Source organism: Talpa europaea (genome assembly GCF_964194135.1).
Source record: "Talpa europaea genome assembly, chromosome: 2".
In the NCBI taxonomy this organism is placed as follows: domain Eukaryota; kingdom Metazoa; phylum Chordata; class Mammalia; order Eulipotyphla; family Talpidae; genus Talpa; species Talpa europaea.
The window spans coordinates 71,120,609-71,133,239 of record NC_140068.1 but is presented as its reverse complement, the minus strand read 5'-3'; the positions used below and the strand labels follow the sequence as shown (position 1 = coordinate 71,133,239).

Genomic DNA, 12,631 nt, shown 5'->3' with positions numbered 1-12,631 from the left:
AAATTGTAAGTCTGCTTAAATAATAAGTGTTTGAATCTTAATCATAGACAAGCGATATCGAGATTGTTATTATTCACTATTGTAAATATGACTATTGGCACAGATTTTAATTTCAGAATAGGATATGTCTGGAGTCTGTCTTTTATGTCTTCTCCTTGTCTGGAATTAAGATCCTTTTAGGCTAGCTTTGAAAAAATTCCAGTTGTTCTGCATCACAGTGATTCACCAGAGATAAAATTCTATTTGTTTATCTAACAGAAAATTCACTTTTTTATCAAAATATTTCCAAATAGCTACAGAGGCATTTTCCAGGTACTGTCTTGCTTGAAACACTATTTTCTGTGATAAGGGATCTGCAGTGTGAAATCTAGTCTAATCAGTCTTCCCTGACAGTGTTGGACAAATATTTAAGGCTAATTCATCCAGATTGCCTGAATGCATTTCTCAGATTTTCAAAACCTCAAACAGAACATTTGAGATGAAATGGAATTTCTCCTACAAATCTTTCATAATTAGAAGTAACAGAGGCACTAAAAGTGTCAGAGAAGCTGACCCTTAAATTATAGCATTTATATGACCATTAAAATGACCTTGAATTTCCTGGAGATTTTATGATTTTTTTAATATATCTTCTGAATAGCATTGGCTAGTTCCAGAAGCTGACATCATTCTCTGTATAATGCCCTTAATCTTGTATCATATTGTAGGGAGTCTAATAGTTTCAGGTATTGCTTGTGTATGTGTATTTTATTTTAAAAAAAATTCTTCTGTTTCTCCTTCGAGCAATAAGATGGTGGATTTTGAAGAGAAATTTACAGGATTTGCCCTTCCATATTTCACTCTCAGACAAAAATATCTTTGACAGCTACATTCTGAAAGCTCTGTTATCAAGTACCAGTTAAATTCATGTTTGATATTACCAAATGCTACTGTTCATTTTATATGTGTGTGCTTGTGTGTGTGTGTGTGTGTTACTAATTAGAAATAAATTTGGAAAAAATCTCCATGTGACAAGCTCCTGGAAGGCAACATTTCTAACATTCTTTATCTTTATAAATTGTACTTCTTGATCAGTTGCCTAGGGCACAAACAGAAAATTAGTGTGTACCTATTTTCTGACATTGGTTCTTAGGATTTTTTCCCTAAAAACAAATGTACTTTCCTAGTGGTTTTCCCGAGTGCAAACTTTTAAATAGCAGAGGAATTCACATGGCAATTCATATTACCAATTTTTGATTGTAAAGGTGTCTCTGTAAAACCTACAGCTATGACTTCTTGCTCTAAAAAGGAAGAGCCTGAAAACATTTGCATTTAAAGAATCTAACATTATCCAGTGTGTCTCCTTCAGGGTAGGATCTAGATGATTTAGTTCTAAATATCCAGTTCTTTAAGAAAAGATGATCAGCATCGATTTTACTAACCCTGTATTTTTACTACTGTACTTGAAAAAGAAAATTATTTTGCTAGTATGTCAAGTCAAGCAACTTATTCATTTTTCCCTGAAAAGTGCCAGATTTAGAAATACTAGAATGATAGAATGAAAGAGAGGTTAGAGAACACTAAGTCCAATCCTTACCCCCTAATTCACAGCTATAGTGGCTAAATCCTTAGGATTAGAATTTGAGATGGAAAAATAGAAGTGGATTGAAGTATCAATATTGAATTGCTTGGTCAGGACAGTGGTGATGAGTAAGTTCCATGTTACTTTATAAATCTTGCACTTTGGGAAAGAAACTGTTAAATAACTATGAAATGCATGAGAGGACAAAGGAGAAGCTCAGAATAACAGGCTCAACCATAATCGATTAATGCTTTTCTGACCAACACATATAATATGCACATTTCACAGCAAAATGGTGTTGGAATATTTTATATCAGAACCTTTCTAAAGTAAAGAACATTATGTTTGCCTTGGTAATTTCTGTAATGGTGCTTCCAAAAATGAGGGAAATCTGCCATCATCTAGGCTTTGTTTCTTAATACATCACAACAGATTATAATAATAGAGAAGTCTATTAATAATGAGGTCTTAAAAAAACACAATATTAGTAAAATGACCTTGCCATTGACTGGGATAAGGAAGCTACTTGTGACAGTTTTACCACTAGCTTGTTAGGAGCCTAATGAGCTGCAGAAAGCAGAAAGAACATGCAGGTGAAGAGTTGTCATGTGATCAGAACAACTGTCAATTGATTTGTGCATTTTTTATTCATCTAATCATGTTCATTCACCTATTATTTAATAAATGATTAGACATTTGAATTTCTTTGTGATATGTTTGTTCTTTAGTTAGAATCCAATTGGATTGGAATGGATATTAAGAAAGTTTGGCTTTGCAAAGTGACATTTTTAATACAGTTAGCCAAAGACAATCATTTTTGTTCGTTGTTTTATTCTTTGTTTTATATCAGGCATATGGTACTTGAAGGGAGAGAAAATTTTCAAATGTAATCCCTTACATGAATCATAAAAAAGTCCCAAATCAATTCCAGTCGAAAGATCATTGAGTAATCTCATTTTTCACAATATTTAAGACTGTTATGAAGATTATGCTTTACCAAATAGTAAATCCCTCTTGAAAGGCACACATATTGTTTTTAACAGTGGAAATAAATCTGCCCTCTGGAAAGAATTATTATAGTTGAACCAGATATAGCCATTTTGATAGCTGAGGAGTTTCAGCCTTCTCTCTATAGATTACGGCAAGTGATAAATTTCCTCGGCCCCAAGTCGAGATATACCAACATGTATTAAGAAGACAAAATAGGTACTAGATCATAAAAACAGTGATAACCATTTTCTCAGTTGTTTGTCAACACAGACAATACCGGTTATGAAGAGAAAATTAACATGTCATTTTTTTTCACAGGTTCAGGATGCATTTCGATGCCGATTGAGAAACTGTCAGGATCCAATTAATGCTGACTCTTCAAGTTCTTTTCCTAATGGGCATGCTCAAATCATGGTGAGCTTTTCTCTCTGATTGCTATGTCACAAAGGAATAAATAAATGTTACCGCTAGTAAAATGGTTTCCAAGTTCCAGTTTGAATAACTGACTTTAGTTCATTAATGGATATAGAACTCTGGCACCAATAGCTAGTCTATCTGGTTTTCTTGGGAGTCCAGAATCTCACTGACCCACTGGTGTGTTGGCTGTGGGGTTTTGTGTGACACCATGCATTATTTTAACCTTGCACACAATTAGGGATAACAATTTGTCTCATAAGAGTGTGCATGTTTATGATCCAACACTATAGAACTGCACTTTTAATCTTAAAGCAATAGTTCTTGTCCTCGGTTGCACATCAGAAGAGCCAAAACTGAAATTAGATCTCTCATGTGGCACAAGTGGTTGCAACATGAAGCCCAAGATGACAACCAACCCCTAAAGCATAGGGATTGACATTCTATTAGTAAAAGGTAAGCTGTTGAACATGAGCTCTGAACTCAGGGTATTGAGGGGTTTCAGCTGATCCACGTTAGTATATTTTAGAAATGAGTTCAGATTTAAACTTTCACTACAATCTTAAAAGGAGATTTTTTTAAATTTATTTAAGTTTTAAATTTACCACTCCTTTTTATAACTGTACAATTTTTGGACTACAACTTACACCTGCTTATGTGAATGTGCTTCACTCACCTTCCATCCCAGACTCCTTCCCTACACTGTCCCTTTTCCTCTCCTTCTATGCCCTTTGGTAACCAGTATGTTCTTAGAGTCTAAGAGTTATTCTTGTTGTTTTGCTTATTGTTTTTTTTTTTTATTTTACCCTTTGCCTTGTCATTTGATTTTTTGTTACAGATTATGTTTATTGAGGCAAAGATGGCTTACACCTTTGTATCTGCTCCAGATTATAGGTTTAATGTCCTAGCATCAGTGCCCCAACAATCCCACACCATATTCCACTGGGTTTCTTCCCTCTCCCACTTCCCTTCCCCCTGACTGCCGCAGTTTTGCAGTCAGATGTTAAGAGTTTACTATCGGTTTGGCTTTGACTGATCTTTTGCTATAGTTTGTTTTCTTTGGTTAATCATATTCCACAAATGAGTAAGGCTACTAGAAATTGTCTTTCACTTTCTGATTTACTTCACTTAGCATAATTAATCACAACAAAATCCATCCATTTTGTACCAAAGAGCACTGTTTTATCTTTTTATATATAGCAAAGTAGCTTTCCATCGAGTCTGTTCTCCACAGTTTTTTTTACCCAATCACCTGTTAATGGACATTTAGTTTGGCTCCATGTCTTGGCTATTGTGAAAAATACTGCTATGAACGTAGGAGTACATAAAGTTTTTATTCGGGGGGTAAATACCGAGCAGTGGTATGAGGTTTTTAAAAACAATATATTTGATTTATAAATGTTTTTGTATTAGGAACATTAAAAGTCTAAGTGATATACTATTAATAAGATGAGAAAAATAATTACTCATTAAAAAAAATAAAGCTTAGATAGGCTAATTTAATTTTACCATTAAAAATAATGTTTTGGGCCTCCCCGGTGGCGCAGCGGTTGAGTGCTGGGTTGCAAAGCTGCCCACAGCCTCTGCAGCGCTGGTTCAATTCCCGGCTGCTCCCCGGCCACCAGAGGAGGGTCCCACATGGCGCGCAGACCTCTCCTGCCACCCACTGCTCCCCTCAGCAGTGTACTTCGGTCCCTCTGCCTGCTCTGCTCCCTGCTCTGGCTCTGGTGAATTCTCTCACCCACCCGCGCTTCTGACTGTACCCAGTGCTTGTATAAATAAATAAATCTAAAAAAAAAAAAAAAAAAAAACTTTTAAAAAAATTTTAAAAAATTAATGTGTTTAAAATAAAAGCATGGGCACAATATAGTGAAAAGTACAGGCTTCTAGTTATAAAAATAAGTTGTGATGGTGTAATGTGCAGCATTGTGACTATAACTGTGTTATTTATTTGAAAGTTGCTAAGAAAGTAAATGTGCAAAAGAAATTTGAGGAAAATGAGGTTGGAACAAAACTAGCAGATTCTATACAAGATTATTATTGTTTAATCATTCACTTTACTCTTAAACTTAAAAATTTGATCACATTTGAGTGAAAATGTGACATTAGAAGTGTCTAATTTGGCTGTTCAGGGTTTGACAAAACTGTTACATTATAAACATATACAAAGTGAATGCTTAAAAAATTGAAATTAACCAGGACATTTATTTCCACATACATAGTAATTATTTCTAAGCATTATATTATTGCTTAAGGAATTGCTTTAACATTCCATCCTTTTATGTGTGTATCCTGACTGACAGTGGGTATTGTGTTGCCTTATTAAAATTGTATGCCATGTTTCCATTGACTTCACCCAACATGTGTTCTCTAGAAAATATCTTTGAAAACAATTTATTTCTTGAGAAACTGACTTTGCACAAACCAATAATCTGGTACTGCCTACTCAGAAATCTGTAAACTTTAGATAATCTGGTTAGTAGGTCATTTGAGATTTCATGAAATGATGGTCCTATGATTTATTATTTCCTGTTACAGACAGACTTTGAAAAGGATGTAGACATTGCTTGTCGATCAGGTAAGAATATTTGGATTTGAAAATATTATCAGGGAGGGTAAATCATTTTTATGCATTTTTATTTCAAGAAAAATGCTGTGGTTTACACACTACTATTAATGTGGAGAAATTAATATAATCTTCAAATGGGAAATTAATATAATCTTCAAATATAATAGCAGAATGTGGGGGAGGGAAGGGGCTGGGAGGATGAAGAATGAAAAAGAAAGGTCAATCAGGAGCACCCTGATAGCAGACAGGCATTGACCTAAAGACATAACTCCCACCTCACCAATTGCAGGTTGCAGCAGGGTGGAAGGCCAGTCACTTTAGTCTCTGTGCCTTAGCTTCATCATATATGGAATATGGGTTGTTGTAAGCATGAAGTACCAGTATGTGTATTTTTGCTGCTGTTGAAGGGGATCAGGGAAACCCATGCAGCACACCCTGACAGTGCTCCTCCGGGTTGTTCTCCAGCCTGTGGCTCAGTATCACTAGGAGAGATAAATCCAGTGTTTTAAAGGAAATCGCACATTTTATTTTGTGGGTAATTCTGCGACAAAAATATACCTTATTTTGCCTTTTACTCATTGATAATAGTGTTGCCTTCTAGAACAGATCTTTCCTTCATCAAAATAGCCAGATTTTTTAAAGCAAGTATTAGCCCAATCCAAGTCTTTTTTTTCTCCAGATGAAACAAATTATGTTTCTCATTCATTCCTCATAGAATATTTCCAGGCCAGCGTGTGCCTTAGGTAGCCTCTAATGTGTGCATAATTTTAAATTATGGATCCAAATGTATATATACTTATCCAGCATTTATCACAGTTGGTGCCTTCCTTATATTAATGCTATCTACTTTTGCATAATAGCAACTGCTGCAATACTTTTGTCATTTGAAATTCCCAAGACTTTTTGTAGCAGCTTTTGGGGCTTTTCCAGTCTAAGATTATATAAAACTTTCAGGACTTTCGCACTTTTCTCTCCTTGGACTCTGTTTACTATTATCTTACTGGTTAGCATTCTATGCACAGAAATTGTTTGGCCATTGGAAATTTGATAAGAATACCTTCTAAATCTTCATTCAAACCATCAATAAAGGAGTTGAATGGGGAATGAGAAGACTGAGAATTAAACTCCACTGTGCTCAGTAAGACACCCATCATCCACCCCATGCAGACTTCCTTTAAGTGTAATTGTCACATTCAACTCCTAACCATTAATCATTTAACCATCGCAGAGTCTGAGATCACAGTTCTTATCAGAGTCACAAGAAAATGAGAGATTAATTTCATACCCCTGAATTTAGTAAACATACTCTATGGAGTATATGGTCATAACAGAATAGTAGATGTTCATGACCTGGCAACCCACAGTGGGCCTGTGTAGAGTGTGAGGAATCCACGTCTGTGCTCTACAGTGTGATGTGATTTGTATGGATCTGAAAAATCAGGATTTATTTAAAATAACTAATTGTTCATTTCATTCCTATTTTCCTACCTTCAATTTAATTTCTTTTCAGCCTACTTTAGTGTATCGTCACTCTTCTCCTTGATAGAAAGCAAAATAGGAGCAGAGTGTTTTCTCTTTAACCGCTGTTAACATTAAACTCAGTTATCAATGTGCGATCCCTAAACCAGAAGTGTAAGCACCACCTGAGAACTTGTTATAAATGACCACTGGCAGACCCTACTTGAGACCAACTGGGTCAGAAACTGGGGTTACCTAAGTAATCAGTTTCTAGAAGCCATCTATGACATTCTGATGCATGCTAAATTTGGAAGACCACTGTATTAGACCATCCTCCTCCACAAGCTGTGGTCTTTCAGTATTAATCTTGTCTCTTGTGTTAAATTACCCATTGTCCCTAAATTTCATTAGTATTCCTAACAGTCCAGTTCTATTTTTTATTAGAAAAAAATTCTTTTCAAATATTTTGTCTGTGTGCCCTTTTTAGCTGAACTCAAGGGAACTTGAGTTTTTCTAGAGATTTCTTTCCATTTTGAGGTATAATTTTAAGGCCTCAATTCATTATCTGAAAAATCTTTTCTCTAAGTTTTGTTGAAATTCAGTTCCCCAAAGGGTGAAGTATATATCTCATTATGCAAAATATTCAGGTGCTTTAGTTTTGTTTGTTTGCAAATTTTGCTTTCACAACTTGATTAATTTCTCTCAAAAGTCCCATCATTTCAACAACATCTTTGTGTGTGTAGGTGGTATAGATTTGTTCATATTGTGCATTCAAAATTTAGATAGCCTATTAAGCAAGTCCAAAGGCAGGTATATCTCCACTATAAAGTAAACACAATTAAGTAGCATTCTTTCCTCAAATATTTAAGATATACAAAGTTTTAGTATAGATAGTGTACCATTTGATAAAAATGTGCTGGCTATATTTGTGTAAAACTGAACTTATCTTGCACAAATGTGGACTAAGAAACAGTATTCCGCACCAAGAATTGCGTTACAGTTTACAATATATTGATAAATGTTAAATTATATGTCCTTAAAGCAATATGGTAAGTTCCCATAACTCTCCTTTAACTGCTATAAATTTTAGAAAAATGTATAGTTAAGGTTTAAAGGTATTCTTCACTGAAAGGTATTTTTAAAGCATTTTATTTAGAATATCATGAAATTTATTAATTTACCATACCTGTCCTTTTATGTTTTCATGTAAATTGTTCCTGGCAAACGCAATTCATTACTGATATATTTTCAGAGGGAATAACATTTTTAAGCTGAGGAGACAGTAAACCATACATTTTACAATTATCTATGTCCAGTGAAATTTTAAATGCCACTTGCTCTGCTTTCTAGGTTGGGCAGCATTCAGTGCACAGGGCTAGCCAGGTTGGATGTGGTGCTCTTCACTGTGGTTTCAATATCAAAATTACCAAAAATATTTCTTTAGAATTTCATTCTTTTATAGCAAAACTGACAGTTGTTCACAACTAAGCATGCTTCAAATTCTCATAGAACATTACTTCATTTATTTAGAGTCCCCCCCCCAAAAAAAAAAAAGTTAAAAGGAATCTGAACTCATGCTAATTGTTTTGGTTTATGTTTTCATTTTGCTTCCTCAATTTGTTCCAAGTCATTTTCCAGGCCTAAAATGAAATGAAGGTTTCAGAAACTGTTTTTTTTTTTTTTTTTTTTTTTTTTGCTTATAGTCCATTGGCAATTTTAATATCTCCTCAAGGGCATTCCAGCAAATGCATTGATCTTTTTAAAAAATGTTCTTTCTTCTCCTGTGAGGAACTGAAGATGATAAATAATTTGACCCCATATCTACCTTGACCATATGGACTTCATAGATAAATGCTCATTAATTTTCAACATGCATAATTTTTGAAAGGATTTCTGATGCAGTAGGATGAAATTTTCATTGATTACCTTTTCCAGAAAGCATTTTAATGTACAGAACTTAGAATACCTTAGGGGAAAAACCTTTAAGAAACAGTTAAAATAGTATGAATATCTCAATTTATAAAACCTTTGCCATAGATTTTTGGGATAAAACATTTTTGGTATTCTGCTTTTTTCCCAGAAAAGTTATGCAAAATAAGGAGAGGACACTGAGATTTTTTTCAGAGTCTATTAGTCCATCTGCAGATATTTTTTAGCTGTGGGTTACCTCAGATCTATGCGAGTAGCTCAGAATCAGTAGATTATCTGGACCATGTACATAAAAGTAGATTTATAATTTAAAAAAATGTTTTATTAAGGAGACATTACAATTATAAAAATACACACACATTAACTTTCAATTCTAATTCACAGTTCTTCATAAGGATATTGGTCCTTGCCGAGCAGCAACGATAACAGGAACACTCTCTAGGATTTCTCTAAATGATGATGAAGAGGAGAAAGGTACAAACCCTGAAGGATTAAGCTACTCAACATTGCCTGGAAACGTCATTTCCAAAGTCATTATCCAGCAACCCACTGGTCTGCACATGCCCATGAGTATGAATGAGCTGGGCAATCAATGTTTGAAAAAAGAGAACAGTGAATTACGGAGAACTGTGTACTTATGTACGGATGACAATTTGAGAGGGGCCGATATGGACATAGTCCATCCTCAAGAAAGAATGATGGAAAGTGACTATATTGTGATGCCCAGAAGCTCTGTAAATACCCAACCATCAATGAAAGAAGAAAGCAAAATGAATATTGGCATGGATACCTTGCCACATGAAAGGCTATTGCACTACAAAGTGAATCCTGAATTCAACATGAATCCCCCTGTAATGGACCAGTTCAATATGAACTTAGATCAACATCTCACACCCCAGGAACACATGCAGAGTTTGCCCTTTGAGCCTCGTACAGCTGTGAAAAATTTCATGGCCTCTGAGTTGGATGATAATGCAGGACTATCAAGAAGTGAAACTGGATCAACGATATCAATGAGTTCTTTAGAGGTAAGCAATTGAACAATCCTTTCCTTGATGTTTGAAGATACATATATAGAAAGAGAGGAAGAGATAGATTCATGTGACATTCAGTTGGGGTAGAAGAGTCACATTAGTTTCAAGAACTTTAAGTATGTTGAACTAAGACTCTGGATATGTTTTTTTCCAGTAATACATCAGAATGCCCTTTCTAAAGTCACTCATTTTTTTAAAAAGGAGAAGATCCTTCTGATATTTCTTGCCTTCTGATGGGTAAAATAACTTTTGGATGGGATTACACACACATCAAGATTTTTTTAAGGGTCAGTTACTAAAAATAAAAAATTTGAAAGTTATAAATGCTAACATCATGTTAGATCACTATCGTTCAGCGTTATTTTACTTTTAGAGTTTACACAATGATGACTGCTAAAATTTTTAGACTAACTTGTAAATTAAGCAGCTAACAGTCAGGTCCCTGAGGTCCAACCCCCCCGACTTTGGTGAAAAAGCAAACTCCTCCACTCAGCTTCTTTTCTACCCATGAGTTGAAGTAGGCTATAGCTGTCAATATCATTAATATTTTACTCTATACTCCTTAGATCTTACTTAAGTAATGTCAACACAGTGTACTGTAATGCAGTACACACATATCTCTTGTTTAATAGATTTCAAAAGAGAATTGGTTGCCTGCTTTTGCCATCAGAAGTAAGCTAATTGTTTTGTTGTCCAAAAATGTGCAGAGGCAATTGTCCCTCACTTCTCCCCTCAAAATCATGCCTTCCACTGGGCCAAAATGAAGAAAGATCCTTCAAGGGTAGTGTAACTTGATGAATGGTATAATTTTGAGATTTTTCTCAATTGGATAAAAGGATATTTTAGACCAAAATGAAAATATAGATAAATTCTTAATGTTAAACAAAATAGGGTTTTTAAGGAGAATAATCGTCAGGAGCAAAGCTAGAGGAACAGTGAAGCCAAGGTCATTCCATAATGCCTAAAGCTTCCTCTAGACAATCCCTTTACACAAAAGAGTAGCTACTGTTTCTATATTTCTAACTTGCATGTCCCCAAAACTAGCAGTTCTACTATAAAAATAATGCATAAGCACAAACAACATGTTTTGTGATTTAGCATAAAGTTTTTAAAATTATTTTCAGTGAGTATGAATAGCATAACATCATAAGCAATCATAATGACCAAATGGAGTCTTGTTATAAAATGACTCTAAAATGTGCTAAAGGGCTTACAATAGAATTACATTAAAATATTTTGCTTGTTATAAAGCTGCTTTACATCTAAAAGCCTAAAAACCTGCTGGGTTGTTGTTATAGATGTTGCTTGAACAATAGACTGTATTTCTAAGTGCTACTTTGTTCAATTTGTAATTTTTCCAAATCTTCATATCCTTATTAAGTATAGGCATCATATATAATGGTGAGTCAGCCAGAAGATCTGCATTTAAATGACTTCGAGATCACAAGGCTTAGATCTTGAAAAGGAAGAAAATTCAGTATTCAGAATGAAAATTCACTTTCTCCTTTTCATTCTTTAAAAGAGTTTAATAGTTAATAATTGCTTAGAGTAACCATTTTTATGAGATAGCTGAAAGAGAATATATAGCTGTGGGAATGAATAATGAAAATTAGCATTTATATAGCATCTTTCATTAGCAGATCCTCAAATCACCTTAAAAACGTGAATTAATTAATCTTCACAACACCTCTGTGCAATGGATAAGTTGTTATAATCCTCAAAGTAAAGTCATTTATCTTCTCAAGGTTGTAGAACAATGCATAGCAAATCTAGGAACAGAATCTTTGTGTCCTGATCAACGTTATGCTGACAAGACAAGGCAGTGATGTGTCTGAACATATGCATGACAGTAACTCTAAAGTTCATTTTAACCCAAGACAGACACTTGGCCTTATGGCAAATAAGATATGGAAGGGATAAAGTATAGGGGCATTTAACTAAAATTTGGGGAATAGTTCTGTGGCCCATATAAGGTCAGTGGTGTGACTTTATGAGCAGAGTGACACATTGTGAAGCATTAAGTTGTCAGCTCTGTTAGCCTATGTCTGCAGGTTCAACCAGTGGGAAAGAAGATGCTCTGACAATAGGGTAAAAGAGGAAAGATGGTGGAGATCTCCATGGAGAGTAGGGATCACCGGTAGACAAGTCTTGAATCCTACAAGCCAATGTGAAGAGGACAGGAAGTGAATGTGTGAGTCCTTACCCTTGGTACAGTCTGAGTCTTCTTCCCCTCTGAATAAGAAGGGAGACTATGGTCACAGGAACATCCATCTGTGAAGTCAGGGCAGCAGAGGGTGGCCTGGTGCCCCGTGATCCTTTCAAGGCTGTAATGAAAAAGATGTTCATATTAATTCAGGAAGATTCTTCCAGCAGGAGCGGGTGTTCACAAATTGCCAAGGTGGGATGTGGTGGGTGGAAGAAAGACAAGAAGGTAAAAGCTACCAGTTGTAGCACAGAACACAGTATTCATGAGGAAAAGTGCAGGCGAAGAAAAGTTGAGGGAGCAAAAAAGAAAGACAAAGAGTGGGTGAGTGGGTGGAAGTATTTATTCAAATAAGCAGGAGGCAACAAAGAAAGAGGGAGGCTCCCTAAACCCCAGTAGCAGTGCCAGCAGAAAAGGCTCCAACCTCCAGGGGAGTCTGTTCAGCAAACCCCCAATTACTGAGTATAAAACAC

At 35.2% G+C, this 12,631-nt stretch overlaps 1 protein-coding gene across 1 annotated transcript in view; it reads left to right on the top strand.

Annotated features, from left to right (window-relative positions):
- Positions 1-12,631, top strand: part of ADGRB3 (adhesion G protein-coupled receptor B3) — a gene marked incomplete at its 3' end in the record, with an annotated part of 671,719 nt that overhangs the window by 639,949 nt on the left and 19,139 nt on the right. Inside the window, exons 25-27 of the mRNA XM_084227971.1 lie at positions 2,870-2,965; positions 5,504-5,543; positions 9,306-9,949. Of these exons, the coding sequence (XP_084084097.1) occupies positions 2,870-2,965; positions 5,504-5,543; positions 9,306-9,949 (780 nt within the window). The remainder of the gene's footprint in view (positions 1-2,869; positions 2,966-5,503; positions 5,544-9,305; positions 9,950-12,631) is intronic.